At 41.8% G+C, this 20,372-nt stretch overlaps 1 protein-coding gene across 1 annotated transcript in view; it reads left to right on the plus strand.

The window, feature by feature from the left end:
• Positions 1–20,372, plus strand: part of SCML2 (Scm polycomb group protein like 2) — a 73,499-nt gene that overhangs the window by 32,371 nt on the left and 20,756 nt on the right. The window contains 2 exon segments of the mRNA XM_023753690.1: positions 14,778–14,981; positions 15,704–15,886. Coding sequence (XP_023609458.1) covers positions 14,778–14,981; positions 15,704–15,886 — 387 coding nt within the window.

Here is a 20,372-nt window from a genome sequence, read left to right on the forward strand (position 1 = left end):
TTCCTATTGTTAAGTTTCATGAGTTCCCTGTAAATGTTAGAGGTTAAACCCTTATCGGTGATATCATTGGCAAATATGTTCTCCCATGTAGTGGGTCTTCTTGTTGTTTTGTTGATGGTTTCCTTTGCTGTGCAAAAGCTTTTTATTATGAGGTAGTCCCATTTGTGTATTTGCTCTTTAGTTTCCATTGCCCTAGGAGCATTATCAGAGAAGAAATTCCTTTGGCATATGTTTGCGATTTCGTTGCCTGTGGATTCCTCTAGTACTTTTATGGTTTCCCGTCTTACGTTTAAGTCTTTTATCCATTTTGAGTTTATTTTTGTGTATGGTGTGAGTTGGTGGTCTAGTTTCATCTTTTTGCATGTATCTGTCCAATTTTCCCAACACCATTTATTGAAGAGACTGTCTTGACCCAATTGTATGCTCTTGCCTCCTTTGTCGAATATTAATTGGGCATAGTGGTTTGGGTGGATTTCTGGGTTCTCTATTCTATTCCATTGATCTATATGTCTGTTCTTGTGCCAGTACCAAGCTGTTTTAAGAACAGTGGCTTTGTAATACAGTTTGATATCTGGTATTGAGATCCCACCTACTTTGTTCTTCTTTCTCAGGATTGCTGCAGCTATTCGAGGTCTTTTTTTATTCCAGATGAATATTTGGAGAATTCATTCTAGATCTGTGCAATATGCTGTTGGTAATTTAATGGGGATTGCATTGAATATATAGATTGCTTTGGGTAGTATGGACATTTTGATGATGTTAATTCTACCAATCCATGAACACTGTATGTTCTTCCATCTGTTTATGTCTTCCTCTATCTCTTTTTTCAGTGTCCTGTAGTTTTTCGCATATAAGTCTTTTACCTCCTTAGTTAAGTTTTTTCCTAGGTATCTTAATTTTTTTGGTGCGATGGTAAATGGGATTGCTTTTTTAGTCTCACTTTCTGTAAGTTCACTATTCTTGGCATTAATTTTGTATCCTGCTACATTGCCAAATTCATTTATTAAGTCTAGTAATTTTTTGATGGAGTCTTTAGGGATCTGTATGTACAGTATCATGTCATCTGCAAATAAGGACAGTTTAACTTCTTCTTTTCCAATTTGTAACTTCTTCTTTTCCAATTTGGATGCCTTTTATTTCTTCTTGTCTGATCACAACGGCTAGTACTTCCAGTACTATGTTGAACAGGAGTGGTGAGAGGGGGCATCCCTGTCTTCTTGTTTTTAGGGGGAATGGTTTTAGTTTCTGCCCATTGATTATGATGTTGGCTGTGGGTTTGTCATATATGGCTTTTATAATGTTGAGGTATGATTCCTCTATTCCTATCTTTCTGAGAGTTTTTATCAAGAAAGGGTGTTGGATTTTGTCACATGCTTTTTCTGCATCAATTGATATGACTATGTGTTTTTTTTCTCTCAATTTGTTTATGTGATTTATTACGTTTATTGACTTGCGGATATTATACCATCCTTGTATCCCTGGGATAAATCCTACTTGGTCATGGTGTATGATCTTTCTGATGTACTGCTGGATCTGATTTGCTAGGATTTTGTTGAGGATTTTGGCATCTATGTTCATGAGGGATATTGGCCTGTAATTCTCTTTCATTGTGTTGTCTTTACCTGGTTTTGGTATTAGGGTGATGCTGGCTTCATAGAATGAGCTTGGAAGTGTTCCTTCCTCTTGAATTTTTTGGCATAGTCTGAGGAGGATAGGTTTTAGGTCTTCCTTGAATGTTTGGTAAAACTCCCCTTTGAAGCCGTCTGGTCCTGGGCTTTTGTTTGCTGGAAGCTTTTTGATTAGTGCTTCAATTTCCTCCATAGTTATTGGCCTATTGAGATTTTTACATTTTTCCTGATTGAGTTTTGGAAGGTTGTATTTTTCTAGGAATATGTCCATTTCCTCCAGGTTGTCTAGTTTGTTGAAGTAGAGTTGTTCATAGTATTTTCTAACAATCCTTTGTATTTCTGTGGGGTCTGTTGTTATTTCTCCTCTTTCATTTCTGATTTTGTTTATTTGGGTCCTCTCTCTTTGTTTCTTGGTGAGCCTGGCTAGAGGTTCATCAATCTTGTTTATCCTTTCAAAGAACCAGCTCTTGGTTTAGTTGATCTTTTGTATTTTTTTTTTGTCTCTATGTCGTTTATGTCCGCTCTGATCTTTATTATTTCCTTCCTTCTGCTTACACTGGGCTTTTCTTGTTGCTCTCTTTCTGACTCTTTGAGTTGTAGAGTTAGGTAATTTATTCTCATTGTTTCTTGTTTCTTGCATTAGGCTTGTAGAGCTATGAACTTCCCTCTCAATACTGCTTTCGCTGTGTTCCATAGGTTTTGGATTGTTGTGCTTTCATTGTCGTTTGTTATCATGATGTTTTTTATTTCTTCTTGGATCTCCCTGGTAACCCAGTCATTGTTTAACCGTTTGAGTCCCAAGCAGCGCAATCACGCTGCTTGGTATTTCTCGACATAAAATAAAACAAGCGCTATCACGCTGTTTGGGTCTTTTCGTACTCATTTAGAGAAAGTGCGGTTGCGCTGTTTGGGATTCTTCGACAGTGTTTTTTCAATACCCCCTGGGACTCAAACGAATCGTATGTTTTCTCGACATAAAATCTCAGCAGCGCGATCGCGCTGCTTGGGACTCAAATGGTTAATAGCATGCTATTTAGTCTCCATGTGTTTGATTTTTTTGGATTGTTTTTATTGTAGTTGATTTCCAGTTTTATGCCATTGTGAGCTGAGAAGATGCTTGATACGATTTCAATCTTCTTGAATTTGAAGAGACTTTGCCTGTGACCCAATATATGGTCTATCTTTGAAAATGACCCATGTGCACTTGAGAAGAATGTATATTCTGTGGCTTTGGGGTGAAATGTTCTGAAGATGTCAATTAATTCCATCTGATCTAGTGAGTCATTTAGGATTGATGTTTCTTTACTGATTTTTTGTTTAGAGGATTTGTCCAGTGGTGATAATGGGGTGTTAAAGTCCCCTACTATGATTGTATTGCTGTTAATCTCTCCCTTGATCTCATCCAGAAGATTTCTTAAGTATTTGGGTGCTCCTATATTGGGTGCATATATGTTTTCCAGAGTTATTTCTTCTTGTTGAATTGCTCCCTATAGTATTATGAAATGGCCTTCCTTATCTCTTTTTCTGTCCTTCACTTTGAGATCTAATTTTTCAGATATAAGTATTGCTACCCCGGCTTTTTTTCCACTTCCATTCGCCTGAAAAACCTTTTTATATCCCTTCACAATCAATCTGTGTGCGTCTTTTTTTCTGAGGTGGGTTTCTTGTAGACAGCAGATATATGGTCATGTTTTCTTATCCACTCAGTTATTCTATGTCTTTTGATTGGGGCATTTAATCCATTTACATTTAAAGTTATTATTGATAGATACTTGTTAGTCGCCATTTTTGTTCTTTACTGCTCTGTACCTTCTTTGTTTCCTATTTTTTCTTTTTACAGCAGACCCTTTAGCATTTCTTGTTCTTTTTTTTAAATATATTTTATTGATTTTTTACAGAGAGGAAGGGAGAGGGATAGAGAGTTAGAAACATCGATGAGAGAGAAACATCGATCAGCTGCCTCCTGCACACTCCCCACTGGGGATGTGCCTGCAACCAAGGTACATGCCCTTGACTGGATTCGAACCTGGGACCCTTCAGTCTGCAGACCGACACTCTATCCACTGAGCCAAGCCAGTTAGGGCCTTTAGCATTTCTTGCATTGCTGGTTTGGTGGTAATAAACTCCCGTAGACCTTTTTTTTCTGTGAAGCTCCTGATTTCACCCTCCATTTTGATTGATAGCCTTGCTGGGTACAGTATTCTTGGATTCAGACCCTTCCTTTGCATGACTTTGTATATTTCATTCCATTCCCTTCTTGCCTGATGTGTTTCTGTTGAGAAATCAGTCGCTAGTCTGATGAGGGATCCTTTGTAGGTAACTTTCTGTATCTCTCTGGCTGCTTTTAAAATTCTTGCTTTGTCATTGGTGTTTGCCAGTTTAATTATAATGTGCCTTGGCGTTGGTCTTTTGGGGTTCATTTTGTTTGGGACTCTGTGAGCTTCTTGGATTTGTGTGAGTTTTTTCTTCCCTATATCAGGGAAGTTTTCTCTCATTATTGTTTCAAACAGGTTTTCTATTCCTTGCTCAATTTCCTCTCCTTCTGGCACCTCTATTATTCGGATGTTGTTTCTTTTCGTGTTGTCCCAGAGTTCTCTTAGGCTCTCCTCCTGCTTTTTAATTTTTTTTTTCTAGAAGCTGCTCTGCTTGGGTATTTTTTCCTACCTTGTCTTCTAGCTCGCTGATGCTGTCCTGTCCTCTGCTTCTTCTCGTCTACTGTTGATGCTTTCTATTGAGTTCTTTGTAGCAGTGATGTCATTTTTCATTTCTTCTTGGTTTTTCTTCATTTCCTCTTGGTTCTTACCCATATTGTTGAATTTGTCTTCCATTCTTTTCATCCACCTTATGGCTATTTCTCTGAATTCTTCCTCTGACAGGTTGCTTGCTTCCATTGCCTTCATTTCGTTTACTTCCTTTTTTGATGATGCCTGTTTTTCTTTCATATGCGGGTTGGTTCTTTGTTTCACCATGACCTCTCTTCTCCAGGTGTTTGGTTATGTAGTTCTCTCTCTGCTGCGTTGATTTAAAGGCACAAAATACATCATAACAAGGCACAAAGTACAAGGCACTGAACAGAAATGTATTCACGATATTAATAACCCCAAATAAAGGTGACCACCTGCGCTAAGAAAATTAGTGGATAAAAAAGAAAGAAGAGAAAAAGATAAAATAGAAAAAGAAAAAAAAAGGAGTGCAAAAATGAAATTAGGAAAAGGGGGGGAAAAGTAAGAGAGAAAAGAGAGCGAATGAAATAGAAGTGGGGAAGAGACTATTTAAATGGGGAGAAAACTCCAATAGAACCGCCACTAATCCCAACAAATTCCAGCAACAGATCCCTGGAGATGAATGCAAACTACAAACAATCACTAATATCAGGCGAGGTGAGGGAAAACAGCAGCACAAAAATAAACGGAGGGGGAAAAAAACCCAACAGAAAAATAAAAATAAAAAACAAAACAATCTCACAAACAAGCATAAAAACCCCTAATATACTCAAAATCAAGCAAACAATAGCAAAACGACAGAGAGGAAAAAAAAATTGGATAGTGAAAAAAGATAAGAGAGAGCTGTATACGGATTTAGAGCAGGGGATTGGAAATTAGATATATAAGTAGGGTGAAAATTAGACATGGGGTAAAAAGAAGGAATAGGGAAAATCTAAAGCAGGAATAGGGTAAGAGAAACAGGACAACAAAAGGGGAAAAGTGAGGAAGAGCGTTTTGGTTTAAAGGTAAAGTTGAAGTAGAGAAAAATGATGCTAAAGGAACAATGAAAATAGAGTATAGAACACTAATCCCAAAATAAAATAAAGAGAAAATAAAATGACACTTTAAAAAAATGGTAAAATGGTAGTAGTAATAATACTGGTTAAAAATAAAAATGTAGTAGTTAAAAAGGTAAAATCAGGTGATGTAAAAAATAAAATAAAATAGTTTCTTAATTAAAGGTGAAAAAAGAATTTAAAAAAAATGTGCAGTAGTGAAGGTGCTTTAGTTCTTCTACTCTTCTTTTTGGCACGCCTTAGTCCTCCCAAGTATTCAGGAGAGTGTTGAATCCCTGAGATACACTGTTCCTCTGTGTTGTAAACCACAGTACTGATTTTAAGGCAGGCTGTATTTGTTTCCCAGACAGCCTTTATTTATGTTTACAGAAGAGTCAGTTCGTGGATCAGCCCCTGGGTGGCAATGTTTCTGGATTGACCTCCGAGGTTATAAGTACTCTCTATCCAGCAGTTAGGGTTTATTTTCCCTATCGCACTTAAAACTGGTTTGGGAGAGTCGACTGCCCAGAGCTGGTTCTTTAATCGTTACTCCCCCCTCTGTTTCCCAGGTTCCACAGAAACAACTTTCCCCTGCAGTCTCTTTTGTGACCCCAATTGGGCAATCCCATGCACTGGGTTTAATAATCAAATGCAAAGATTTAAGGGGAAGTGAAAAAACAAGAGCCTGAGAAGTTGCGCAAATTCGCAAACCTCCACCTTTCAGGTCTGAGCGCACTCTTCTGCATGTCCTCTCTCCCCTGGCACTAAATAGCCGGCACACTGCCACAATCCGAGGCTGCTTTTTTGCATCCAGTCCAGCTATGGGCTTATTTTTAGTGTTCTCTTCTGCCAGCAGCCCTGTGGGAGCCCTTCCACACTCGTGGATCACACTGGCCCCAATGGCCGTGGACTTTGTGGGGCGCAGATTTCCCCCTGCGCACTTTCCTCTCTTCAACCTGAATTGCAAACCGCACCTTTAGGGGAAATCTAACCTTTCCGTGAGGAGAAGCAGGGTTCCTTTAAGTCCACGTAGTTGCGCTGTCCCAGATCCGGTGTTTCCGGGTTAGCGGCCGATCTCTGGATGCCGGGTTTTTGGATGTATACGCTTCCAATAACAGACCCTGAAGATGGCGAGGTCTCCGTGGCTGAGCCAGCACTCCGAGAGAGATTTCAGCCGCATTCTCCAACTGTCCCCTTTCTCCGGGAGTCCTCTGTCTTTCCCGGCTGCAAACTGTCTCCCAGCTGAAAATCTTCTGCTTATTCGGGCTGTATGTTACCCGTTTCAGCTGCTCACCCTTATCTGCTCCAGGACAAGGCACGGGACACATCCTTCTATACCTCTGCCATTTTCTTCTCCTGTTGTTCATAATTTTTATCTTTTTTTAAAAAAATATATTTTATTGATTTTTTACAGAGAGGAAGGGAGAGAGATAGAGAGTTAGAAACATCGATGAGAGAGAAACATCGATCAGCTGCCTCCTGCACATTTCCCACTGGGGATGTGCCCGCAACCCCAGGTACATGCCCTTGACCAGAATCGAAACTGGGACCCTTCAGTCCGCAGGCCGACACTCTATCCGCTGAGCCAAACCAGTTTCGGCCATAATTTTTATCTTTAACTTTTTCTTCTTCTTCCTCTTCTTAAAGAATACCCTTCAGCATTCCATATAATACTGGTTTGGTGGTGATATACTCCTTTAGTTTTTTCTTATCTGTGAAGCTCTTTATCTGACCTTCAATTCTAAATGATAGCTTTGGTGGGTAGAGTAATCTTGGTTGTAGTTTCTTGCTATTCCTCACTTTGAATATTTCTTGCCACTCCCTTCTGGCCTGCATGGTTTCTGTTGAGAAATCAGCTGACAGTCGTATGGGTACTCCCTTGTAGGTAACTAACTGTTTTTCTCTCGCTGCTTTTAATATTCTCTCTTTGTCTTTTGCCCCTGGCATTTTAATGATGATGTGTCTTGGTGTGGTCCTCTTTGGATTCCTCTTGTTTGGGGTTCTCTTCACTTCCTGGACTTGTAAGTCTATTTCTTTCACCAGGTAGGGGAAGTTTTCTGTCATTATTTCTTCAAATAGGTTTTCAATATCTTGCTCTCTCTCTTTTTCTGCCACCCCTATAATTCGGATGTTGGTACGCTTGAAGGTCCCAGAGGCTCCTTGCACTATCTTCATATTTTTGTATTCTTTTTTTCCTTTTGCTTTTTCTGTTGGGTGTTTTTTACTTCTTCATATTTCAAATCTTTGACTTGATTCTTGGGATCCTCTAGTCTGCTATTGGATCTCTGTATATTATTCTTTATTTCAGTAAGTGTATGCTTAATTTCTAATTGGTCCTTTTTCATATCCTTGAGGGTCTCACTATATTTCCTCGAGGTTTCTAGAAGATTCCTGAGTAACTTTATAACCGTGGTTTTGAACTCTATATCCAGTAGTTTGCTTTCCTCCATTTCTTTAATTTGTGATGTGTTTCTTTGTCTCCGCATTTTGGCTGTTTCCCTGTGTTGATAGAGTGGCTTTGTGTGCTAGGTGTCCTATAGGGCCCATTGGCTCAGCCTCCTTAATTACCTGAGGTGGACACTCTTGGTGCACCTCTTTGTGGGCTGTGTGCACAATCTTGTTATAGTTAAGCCTTGATTGCTATTGGTATCACTGGGAGGAATTGACCTTCAGGCTGTGTGGACCAGCTGTGTCTACAGTGGAAGAGCTGCTGTGCAGGAGACACCCTTATGGGGCAGGACTTGCTTCAGTGGGGCTTTGGTGCTCACTGAGTGTGCCCCCTGAGTGTGTCTCTTATGGATGTGAAGAGTTGTAACCTGGATGTTATCACTCTGACCACTGGGTAGACTGGCTCTTGGATCTCCAAGGAGGTACAAAGTCAGCCACTGCCTGAGGCCACCCAGTAGGAGCTACAGAGAGATCTGAGGATGCCTTCTCTTTGTTTGGGGTTTGGAGGTTCCCAGATGAGGCGCAGCTGTGAATTAATGCAGGCTGCTGATGGGCTTTAGGCCTTCTTTTGGAGGCTCTGGGGTTCTCTGACCCAGCTTCAGTTTGACAGGTTTTTAGTTAGAGAAAGCCCAGCCCATTCGTATCCAAAAGCCTCTGCATACACTTGGGTAGGGTTGTAAATTGGGTGGGGCGGGGTCTTAGGGATCACCAGGGGGGAGCAAACCACAATGGCTGCCATTCTGCTCTGCCTTGGAGTGGTCCCAGGGTCTGTGTCCCGTGGCCTCATGCAGGAACAATGAATGCTACAAGTACCTCTGCAAGAAAGCCACTAGGTGCCAGGCAGTCCAGTTTCTCTCTGAATGAGTCTGGGTCCCCAAATTCTCGCCCAGAACTGGAGTTCAGAGCAGTCGGGAGCTTGTATCTCTCTCCCAATTGAAAAAGACAACAGCGTACCCAGCTGCCAGCCCTTTTAACGCCCGCCGCGTACCTCCACTCTTCCACATCTCTGCACCTCCTACCAGACGCAATCTAGTTGTAGAATTTCCTCTCAGCCAGCCTTCCCAAGGTTCTGGATGATATTCGTTTTGTCTTTTAGTTGTAATTTTAATGTGGCTGTGCGCGGCAGCAAGTTCAGGTGTTTACCTATGCCGCCATCTTGGTTGTCTCCACATCATATATTTCCATTTTTATTTTCTTAAAGTTAATAAAATTTCTCTAGGTCATTAGAATTTACTGTGACATATGTCTTAAGTTATCTGATTACTTTAGAAAATATAATAAAGGTACAATTTGGTGATTTGAAATAAATTCAGTCCAAAAATGAGTGTTTTTTCCAATTACAATTGACATTCAATATTATATCGGTTTCAAGTATACAGCGTAGTGGTTAGACATTTTTATAATTTGTGAAATGATCCCCCTGATAAGTCTAGTACCCAACTGGTACCATACTTAGTTATTATAATACTAGAGGCCCAATGCATGAAATTTGTGCAACAGTAGGCCTTACTTCCCCCAGCCGCCAGCACTGCCTTCCCTCCAGCACCTGGGACCCAGGCTTCCCTAGCAGAGGGAGGCCCCGCCCACCTGCCACAGCCCACTGGTTGGTTGCAGCCACGCTGGTCGTGGCTTGCCTTGCAGCCATGCTGGTCGTGGCTTGCCTTGGCCCTCGGGCCCTCGCAGCCTCAGCGGCTTGCCTAGGCCCTCCGAGCCCCGGCTTCGACGTCCAGTCTAATTAGCATATTATGCTCTTATTATTGTAGATTATTAACTATATTCCCTGTGCTATACTTTACATCCCTCTTACTATTTTGTAATGGCCATTTTTTTTTGGTTAATTATCACCTGAGAATATTTTTTCCATTGATTTTTGGAGAGAGTAGAAGGGAGAGTGGAAGGGAGGAATGAAGGGTGGAAGAAGCAGAGAGAGAGAGAGAGAGAGAGAGAGAAATAGAGAAACAGAGAGAGAAACATTGATATGAGAGAGAGACATTGTGCCCCAATTGAGGCAGTGGATGGAATATGCAACCCAGGTACATCCCCTGACCAGGAATAGAACCTGCTAACCTAAGTTGCTCGGCCCAACACCTTAACTACTGACCCACACTGGCCAGTGCAGTAATGGATATTTTCTACTTCTTAATACCTTCACCTTTTCACCTAGCCTCCCAACTTCCCTCCCATCTAGCAACCATTAGTGTGTTCTCTGCATCTATGAGTCTGTTTTAATTTTATTTATTTGTTCTTTAGATTCCACATATAAGTGAGATCATATGGTATCTGTTTCTCTCTCTCTCTGTCTGACTTCTTGCACTTACCATAATACCCTTTAGGTCCATCCATGTTGTTGCAAATGGTAAGATTTTATTCTTTTCTATGGTTGAGTAGTATTCCATTGTATATATGTACCACATCTTCTTTTTTTTTTAATGTATTTTATCAATTTTTTACAGAGAAGGGAGAAGGATAGAGAGTTAGACACATCAATGAGAGACAAACATCGATCAGCTGCCTCCAGCACACCCCCCCCTACTGGGGATGTGCCCGCAACCAAGTTACATGCCCTTGACTGGAATCGAACCTGGGACCCTTTAGTCTGCAGGCCGACGCTCTATCCACTGAGCCAAACCGGTCAGGGCTGTACCACATCTTCTTTATCCAATCATTGATCAAAGAACACTTTGGTTGTTACTATGTCTTGACCACCATGAATAATGCTGCAATGAATATAGGGTGCATATATCTTTGCAAGCAAATGTTTTCAATTTTTTCGTGTAGATACCTAGAAGAGGGATTGTTGGGTCATATGGTAACTCTATTTTTAATATTTTGAGGAACCTCCATACTGTTTTTCATGGTGGCTCTACCAGCTTATATTTTCACCAGCAGTGAATGAGGGTTCCTTTTTCTCTACAACCTCTCTAACACTTATTATTACTTGTCTTATTGATAAAAGCCATTCTAATGGTATGAATTGGTATCTCATTGTAGTTTTGATTTGTGTTTCCATAATAGCTAGTGAACCTGAGCATCTTTTTATATATCTGTTGCCCATTTGTATGTCTTCTTTGGAGAAATGTCTGTTCAGGTCCTCTGCCCATTTTATTTCCAATCCTCACCAGAGATTATGCTTAGAGAGAGAAAGGCAGAGGGGGGGAGAGAGGGAGGGAAAGAAAGAGAGATAGAAACAGTAATGCAAGAGAGAAACATTGATTGGCTGCCTCTGTACGTGCCCTGACTGGCAATTAAACCCACCACCTGAGCATATGCCCTAACCAGGAATTGAACCAACAACCTTGCGCTCCACCAGCTGAACCACTCTGGCGGGGCCCTCTGTCCATTTATTTATTTACTTATTTATTAATTAATATATTTGTTTTGATTTCAGAAGGAAAGGAGGAGAGAAAGAAATATCAGTGATGAAAGAGAATCATTGATCAGATGCCCCGTACTGGGGATCTAGCCCACAACCTGGGCATATGCCCTGGACTGGAATAGAACCCAGGACCCTTCAGTCCACAGGCTGATGCTCTATCCACTGAGCCAATCCAGCCAGGGCTGCCCATTTATAAATTGGATTGTTTGTCTGTTTGGTGTTGAGTTGTATGAGTTATTTATGTATTTTGGATATTAAGCCCTTGTCAGAGTCGTTTACAAATACCTTCTATCATTCGGTTGGTTGCCTTTTTGCTTTCTTTTGCTGTGCAGAAGATTTTTAGTTTGATATAGTCCCATTTGTTTATTTTTGCCTTTACTTCTCTTGCTTTGTCAAAATCATAAAATCTTCTCTATGGCCAAGGTCTCTTGGGGTTCTTATCCCAGTATCAAGAAGGGTTCAGGAATCTGGAAAAAGGGCTGTGCATAGATGACATAGGAATCCAGAGACTAATAAAGAATCCTGAGACGTGATATAATTTTGAAAGGCATTGGGGTTCAGAGGACCTTCAGCTAAAGGAACTGAAGACTCCCTCCTTGTCTAGGACCCTTGCTTTTATTAACACTAGAGGCTTGGTGCACAAAAATTTGTGGACTCGGGGGGGGGGGTCCCTCAGCCGGGCCTGTGCCCTCTCGCAGTCTGGGACCCCTCGGGGGATGACCACCTGCTGGCTTAGGCCTGCTCCCCAAGGGATTGGGCCTAAGATGGCAATCAGACATCCCTCTGGCAGCCCGGCAGCCCTTGGGGGCTGTCCACTTGCCAGCGGGGAGCAGACCTAAGCTGCAGTCAGACATCCTTAGCGCTGCTGATGAGGCAGGAGAGGCTCCCACCACCACCGCTGTGCTGGCAGCCATCAGCCTGGCTTGTGGCTAAGTAGAGCGCCCCCATGTGGGAGCGCACTGACCACCAGAGGGCAGCTCCTTCATTGAGTGTCTGCCCCCTGGTGGTAAGTGTGTGTCATAGTGACCAGTCATTCCCAGTCTTTCTGCTGTTAGGGTCATTTTGCATATTACCCTTTTACTATATAGGATAGAGGCGTGGTGCACGGGTGGGGGCCGGCTGGTTTGCCCTGAAGGGTGTCCCGGATCAGGGTAGGGGTCCCGCTTGGGTGCCTGGCCAGCCTGGGTGAAGGGCTGATGGCTATTTGCAGCTAGTCACACCCCCTTCAGGGTGGGGGTCCCCATTGGGGTGCCTGGCCAGCCTGGATGAGTGGCTAATGGCTTTTTTCAGGCTGGCCACACCCCCTTTAGGGTGGTGGTCCCCACTGGGGAGCCTGGCCAGCCTGGATGAGGGGCTGAGGGCCATTTTCAGGCTGGCCTGCGACTGAAGCTGCCAGCCTTTCTTTTTTTAATTCTGGGATTTATTTACCTTCTATAATTGAAACTTCTTCGCTGTCACTGGAGCTGAGAGCCGGCTCCAGCTCTGAGGCCATGGCCTGCTGAAAGCAGGTATCTGGGGTTTGTTTAGCTTCTATAATTGAAACTTAGTTGCTGTCACTGGAGCTGAGAGCTGGCTCCAGCTCTGTGGCCACCGCCGGCTGAAAGCAGGTATCTGGGGTTTGTTTAGCTTCTATAAATGAAACGTTGTTGCTTTCGGAGCTTAGAGCCGGGCCGCAGCAGGCGGGGAATCTTGGCTTCCTCCATCGCTGGAGCAAGCAAGCCTCCTGCTCCCTTCAGCTGCGTGGCTGCCGGCCGCCATCTTGGTTGGCGGTTAATTTGCATATCACTCTGATTAGCCAATGGGAAGTGTAGCGAAGGTATGGTCAATTACCCTTTTGTCTTTTATTAGATAGGATTTATCCTAAGGCAAGGTGGAGGTAATACACTTCAAAGTGCAAGGTTTCAAAGGGTACAGAATACAGAAGCATTGTCACTTTGGGGAATAGCCTACGGCTGTTCAGGTGTTTAGCCAGTAGGAGGTAATAGCATGTAGATTAAGATGCCTTTTAGCTGTCTGGCAGCCAAGCAATAATCCCTTTTCAGGTTTGGGGAAATGCCTTCAGCCATTCCCAACACGTGACTACATGTGTGACTCAACCCTGTTGAGTCCCCAAGTTTCATCAGCCTTTTGAAACTCTTGAAATTATGACATGCTGGATTGGTCTCCGGCAAAGGTCCATAAGTTTAGTACCTATGTTTTCTTCTCTGCAATTTATTTTTTCACATCTTATATTTAGGTCTCTGTTCCATTCTGAATTAATTTTTGTACATGGGGACAAACTGTAGTCTAGTTTCATTCTTTTGCATGTTGCTTTCCAATTTTCCCAGCACCATTTATTGAAGAGGCTTTCTTTTCCCCATTGTACATTTTTAGCTCCTTTGTCAAAAATTATTTACCCGTATACATGTGGTTTTATTTCTGGGCTCTCAATTCTGTTCCATTAGTCTGTATGTCTGTTTTTCTGCCAATACCATGCTTTTTTGATTATCATTGCTCTGTAGTATGATTTGAAGTCAGGTAGTGTGATACCTCTGGCTTTGTTCTTTTCTCTTGATTGTTTTGGCTATTTGGGATCTTTTGTGGTTCCATACAAATCTGATGACTTTTTATTCTGTTCCTTTAAAAAATGACATTGGGATTTTGATGAGGGTTGTATTAAATGTGATTAATGCTTTGGGTAATATAGCCATTTTAATTATGTTGATTCTTCCAATTCATGAATCTGGAATATCTTTCCATTTTATTGTGTCTTTTTCAATCTCTTTTAATAATGCCATGTAGTTTTCAGTAAATAGATGCTTTACATTCTTTATTAAGTTTATTCCTAAGTATTTTATTCTTTTTGTTGCAATTGCAAAAGGAATGTATTTACTTTTTCTTTTGTTTCCTTGTCTAAGGATATATATCAGGAAAAATATTACCAAGACAAATGTCAAAGAGTTTACTGCCTATGTTTTCTTCTAGGAATTTTATGGCTTTGTGTCTTATATTTTAGTTTTTAATCCATTTTTAGTTTATTCTTGTATATTGTTTAAGAAAGTGGCCTAGTTTCATTTTTTTGTACTGTCCAATTTTCTCAACACCTTTTGTTAAATAGACAGTCTTTACCACATTGTATATTCTTGCCTCTTTTGTCATAGATTAATTGACCATATTAGGCTTGAGTTTACTAGTATTTCTGGGCTTTCTATTCTAACATGACCAGTCTTGAAAAAATGTCTATACTGTGTGTACAGTTAAAAGGTGAAAATATTCATCTATGTTTGTCATGTTATATAATGTGGGAATGTATAATGAATTGTTTTGTAGTTTTTATTATAATCAGTTTGGGCACAATGCTAGAAAATTGCATAAGCATTTGGATTATTTCTTTCTAGTTTTAATATATTTACGTAAATATAAAAATATATTTAGATACATATTCTAGGTAGAATAAGTGATCACTGATATTAACTGTATTTAGGTTCTCTAGAGTGAGTTATGACTTGTGGGATATTGTAGTTGAATATATATTTATGTTTTTGTTAACTAATTTGTTATTTCTGTATACGCATTTTTTCTCAAGTGTGTGTTTATATAAATAAACATGGAGACTGTGGCCCTTACCTGGATCAGAATAAAATTCAACAGTTGCCTGACCACTTTGGCCCGGGCCCTGTGAATGTGGTGCTCCGGCGTACTGTGCAGGCTTGTGTGGATTGTGGCATTGACAGTAAGGCTGTTTTTGGATTCCTTAAGGCAGATAATCGTGGAGGAGAAGTAATAACTGGTATGCTCATCTAATTCTTTATTCAGCTTTTTTTCCTAATTTGATTTTCAGAGGGCAAAGATTTTATAATATGTAGATTATTTTATAATATTTCTATTCTTTTAACTGTTTATAATATTAGAATATTTATTATATTGATATAATAGAATATTTATAATAGTTATATGTTTATAGATTTGTAACCCAGTTTAACTTTACTTTTGAAATATACAATGTCAAAGTAAAATTGTAACATGAGACAAAAGGTACAGATATTTTTTCTTTTACATGCTTTGTTAAGCTCATGTACAAAGTACCTTAATGATAATAAATTTTAATTTTTTAGAAAATAGACTGATTTATAAGAAGCTCTAAATAAAAATGTGACTCAAGAAGTGATTAAGAGATAATTATACAGCTTTCATGATTTTGGGATCAGATACTATGACTTTTGTACACATGCAATGTTTGAAATAGTAGAAAGTGTCATAGATCAGTGAGTGGGTTTCTGTTGTTTATTTTATGAATATTTTTAAATGAGAATGATTTCACAAATATAAGTTATGTTTTAATGGGTGGAACTTTTATAATTTAAGGTTATTCCTTTGTAAATTACAAAAAAACCCGACAAATTAGAGTTATATTACATTTCCTAAATGTAATATGATGGCTTTTTTTGGATAATCATTGTAGTTCTCATCTTTCTGTGATATAATTCTGATACATATGTTTTCTTGTAATAGCCTCCTTTGATGGGGAAACTCATTCCATCCAGCTCCCTCCAGTGAACAGTGCATCATTTGCTCTTCGCTTTCTTGAAAACTTGTGCCACAGCATGCAATGTGATAACCTTTTGAGTAGTCAGCCTTTTAGTGCTTGCAGAGGTAATATTCTTAGTACCGCAGAGGATGATAAAAATAAACCAGGTAAGAGAAAATGTAAAATTTTATAATGTGCTTTTGTTTTATATTACAAATTATAAATAACTCCAGAATCTTGTTTAATGCAGTTTTTCCTTGTGTCCTTCTCAGAGTAAACATTTTATCTAAAATGATAATTAGACATGTATAATATACTAGAGGCCTGTTGCATGAAAATTCATGCACTTGGGGATGCGGGGTCCCTCAGCCTGGCCTGCACTCTCTTGCAGTCCAGGACCCCTCGGGGGATGTCCACCTGCCAGCTTAGGCCCGCTCCTCGTGGGATCAGGCCTAAGCTGGCAGTCAGACATCCCTCTGGCAGCCCAGGAGCCCTCGGAGGATGTGTGACTGCCATCAGTTGGACATCCTTAGTGCTGCTGAGGAGGTAAGAGAGGCTCCCGCCACCTCCGCCGCTGCTCTTGCAGCTGTCAACCCGGCTCATGACTGAGCAGAGCTCCCCCTGTGGAAGTGCACTGACCACCAGGGGGCAGCTCTTGTGTTGAGTGTCTGCTCCCTGGTGGTCATTGCACATCATAGTGACTGGTTGTTCTGGTCATTCTGGTCGTTTTACTGATTAGGGTCAATTTGCATATTAACCGCAGTCCCAGCAACAACAACAACAACAACAAAAATCACAGACATTCCAGAAAACTGGGATCTTAAGCCAGCCAAAGGAATGACATTTCAATTTTTCATTTTTACTTTTTTATTATTATTTTGTTAGCTTTTTTCCCCCCGTCTTTCTTTGTTCTCTTTTTTGTTTGTTCCTTTATTTCCTACTTCTTTTCACATTACTTTTTCAACCACGTGAGCAGCAGACATGTGAGCAACGCGCTCTTGTCCAGGGAGCATCAGCCCCGCGAGCAGCCTGCCTTGAACCTAAGAGAAGCAGCCTCATGTGGCCTGCCCCTGTCCAAGGAGCAGCAGCTGTGTGAGCGGCCCACTTCCCCGTCCGAAGAGCAACAACCACATGAGCAGTCCGACCTGTCCAAGGAGCAGCAGCCACACGAGCAGTCTTCCTACATCTGAGGAGCCGCAGCCCGCCCCCATCCGAGGAGCAGCAGCTGCACACAGCCCGCACCCTGCACTAGTCTGAGGAGCAGCAGCTGCACAAGCATCTTGCCCTCGCCCAAGCAGCAGCAGCCGCACGAGCAGCCTGCCCAATCCGAGGAACAGCAGCTGTGTGAGCAGCCCGCTCACTTCCGAGGAGCAGCATTTCTGCGAGCAGCCTGGCCCCATTAGAGGAGCAGCAGCAGCCCATCCAGCCCCGAGGAACAGCAGCCACACGAGCAGACCGCCCACATCCGAGGAGTGGCAGCCCTACGCAGCACGCACCGGTTCGAGGAGCAGAGCCACAACAGCCTGCACCTGTCCGACGAGCAGCAGCCGGTCCTAGGAGCAGTAGCCCCACAAGCAGCCCACCACATCAGAAGAACAACAGCAATGTGCAGCCAGCCCCCATTCAAGGATCAGCAGCCACGTGAGCAGTCCGCCCCAGTTCAAGGAGTAGCAGCTGCTTGTGTAGCCCGCCCCCATCCAAGGAACAGCATTCTCGTGATCAGCACACCCTCTGTCTGAGGAACAGCAGCTGTGTGTGAAGCCTCCCCCCACCAGCCAGAGGAGCCACCACAGCTGTGAACAGCACCCACCAGAGGAGCTGCTGTCAGCTGAGGAGCACCTGATACCACAACCGCCCGAGGAGCAACCACAGCACAAGGAGCCACTGCCACCCAAGGAGCAGCCCCTGAACGATTCAACATCTAGATATGTAGGTGAGATCAAACATGGGTAGACAAAGAAACCCCCAAAGGAAAGAAAAGGAGGACTCACCAGAAAAGCAACTAAGTGAAACAGAGGCATGCAGCATGATAGAAAAAGAATTCAGATTAAGGGTCCTAGAATTCATAAACCGGATGGAGGAAAAAATCAACAACTTATGCAAGAATCAAGAAGAAACAGATATGAAAAAAATCAATAAATTATGTAAGAACCAAGAAGAAATGAAGAGTGATATAGCTGCAATAAAAAACACCATTGAAAGCATCAACAGTAGACTAGGAGAAGTGGAGGACCGAATTAGCGAATTAGAAGACAGGGAAGCAAAACACACCCAAATTGAACTGCAATTGGAGAAAAAAATTAAAAGACAGGAGGAGAGCCGAAGGGAGCTATGGGACAACATGAAACAAAACAACATACGAATAATAGGGGTTCCAGAACAACAGAAAGAGGAACAAGGATTAGAAAACCTATTGGAAGAAATAATATCAAAAAACTTCGCTGAGGTGGGGAAGAAAAAAGTCACACAAGCACAGAGAGTCCCAAACAAGGTGAACCTGAAAAGACCCACACCAAGACACATCATAATAACCATGGCAAATGTTCAGGACAAAGAGAGAATCTTAAAGGCTGCAAGAGAGAGACGGAAAGTTACATACAAGGGATCTCCCATTAGATTATCAAATGATTTTCAACAGAAACACATCAGGCCAGAAAAGAATGGAAGGAAATTTACAAAGTGATGCAAAGCAAAGGACTGAATCCAAGAATACTCTATCCAGCAAGGCTATCATTCAAAATTGAAGGGGAAATAAGAAGCTTCTCAGACAAAAAAAAGGCTAAGGGAGTTTATCACCACCAAGCCAGTAATGCGAGAAATGCTAAAGGGACTGGTGTAAAAATTAGAAATAAAAAGCTCAGAAAGAAAACAGCCACAAAAAAATAGAAATGGATTAGTGAGAACCAAGATGGCGGCATAGGTTAACGCCGGAGCTTGCTGCCTCGAACAACTACTTCAAAAATACAACTAAAAGACAGAATGGACATCATCCAGAACCACAGGAAGGCTGGCTGAGTGGAAGTTCTACAACTAGGAGGAAAGAGGAAACCATACGAGACTCAGAGGAGCCACAGTGCTGAAGTGAAATACTAAGGTTCGGCGTGCATGTGGAGTGGGCTGGCGGCAGAGGGTGCAGTTGTTGTTTTCAATCGGGAGGGAGTTTCAGACTCTGAGCTCCAGATCCGGGCGAGTCTCTAGGTACCCAGACTCAAACGGGAGAAGCGGGAAGGCAGCTTTCTTTCCGAGGTCTGCAGCGGTTGCAGAGCCGCTGGGGACGGAACTGAGAGCAGCCATAACTGCTCGCTCCGCTCGCCCTGTAGATCCCCTGGGACCCGCCCCGCCCAAGCCCTGCACAGAGGCATTTGCTGGGACCCGCCACACCCAAGCCCTGCACATACAAGGGATCTCCCATTAGATTATCAAATGATTTTCAACAGAAACACATCAGGCCAGAAAAGAATGGAAGGAAATTTACAAAGGCATTTACCGGAGAGCCTCAGGCAAAGGCTAGATTAGCACCGCCCTAGAGATTCAGCACAGTAGCGCTCCCACTACAGACACAGCTGACTCTCATAGCCAGTTAGCCTGGAGGTCAATTCACCCCCGTATTGCCGACAACAATCAAGGCTTAACTACATCAAGACTGGGCACAAAGACCACAAGGGGGTGCACCAAGAAAGCATAAAAAATGCGGAGACAAAGAAACATGACAGAAATGGAGGATATAGAGCTAAAAAACGCACTTTTAAGGTCTTTCAATAATTTGCTAGAAACTGCCGATAAACTTGATGAGAGCCTCAAGAAATCTAATGAGACCCTCGATGTTGTGATAAAGAACCAACTAGAAATTAAGCATACACTGACTGAAATAAAGAATATTATACAGATACCCAACAGCAGACCAGAGGAGCGCAAGAATCAAGTCAACGATTTGAAATGCGAAGAAGTAAAAAACACCCAACCGGAAAAGCAAAATGAAAAAAGAATCCGAAAATACGAAGATAGTGTAAGGAGCCTCTGGGACAGCTTCAAGCGCACCAATATCAGAATTATAGGGGTGCCAGAAGATGAGAGACAGCAAGATATTGAAAACCTATTTGAAGAAATAATGGCAGAAAACTTCCCCTACCTGGTGAAAGAAATGGACTTACAGGTCCAAGAAGCGCAGAGAACCCCAAACAAAAGTAATCCAAAGAGGACCACACCAAGACACATCATAATTAAAATGCCAAGAGCAAAAGACAAAGAGAGAATCCTAAAAGCAGCAAGAGAAAGAAAGTCAATTACCTACAAGGGAATACCCATACGACTGTCAGCTGATTTCTCAACAGCAGCTTTGCAGGCCAGAAGGGAATGGCAAGAAATATTCAAAGTGATGAATACCAAGAACCTACAACCAAGATTACTTTATCCAGCAAAGCTATCATTCAGAATTGAAGGTCAGATAAAGAGCTTCACAGATAAGGAAAAGCTAAAGGAGTTCTTCACCACCAAACCAGTATTCTATGAAATGCTGAAAGGTATCCTTTAAGAAGAGGAAGAAGAAGAAAAAGGTAAAGATACAAATTATGAACAACAAACATGCATCTATCAACAAGTGAATCTAAGAATCAAGTGAATAAATAATATGTACAGAATGAACTGGTGATTATA

Source organism: Myotis lucifugus, unplaced genomic scaffold (genome assembly GCF_000147115.1).
Source record: "Myotis lucifugus unplaced genomic scaffold, Myoluc2.0 scaffold_49, whole genome shotgun sequence".
In the NCBI taxonomy this organism is placed as follows: domain Eukaryota; kingdom Metazoa; phylum Chordata; class Mammalia; order Chiroptera; family Vespertilionidae; genus Myotis; species Myotis lucifugus.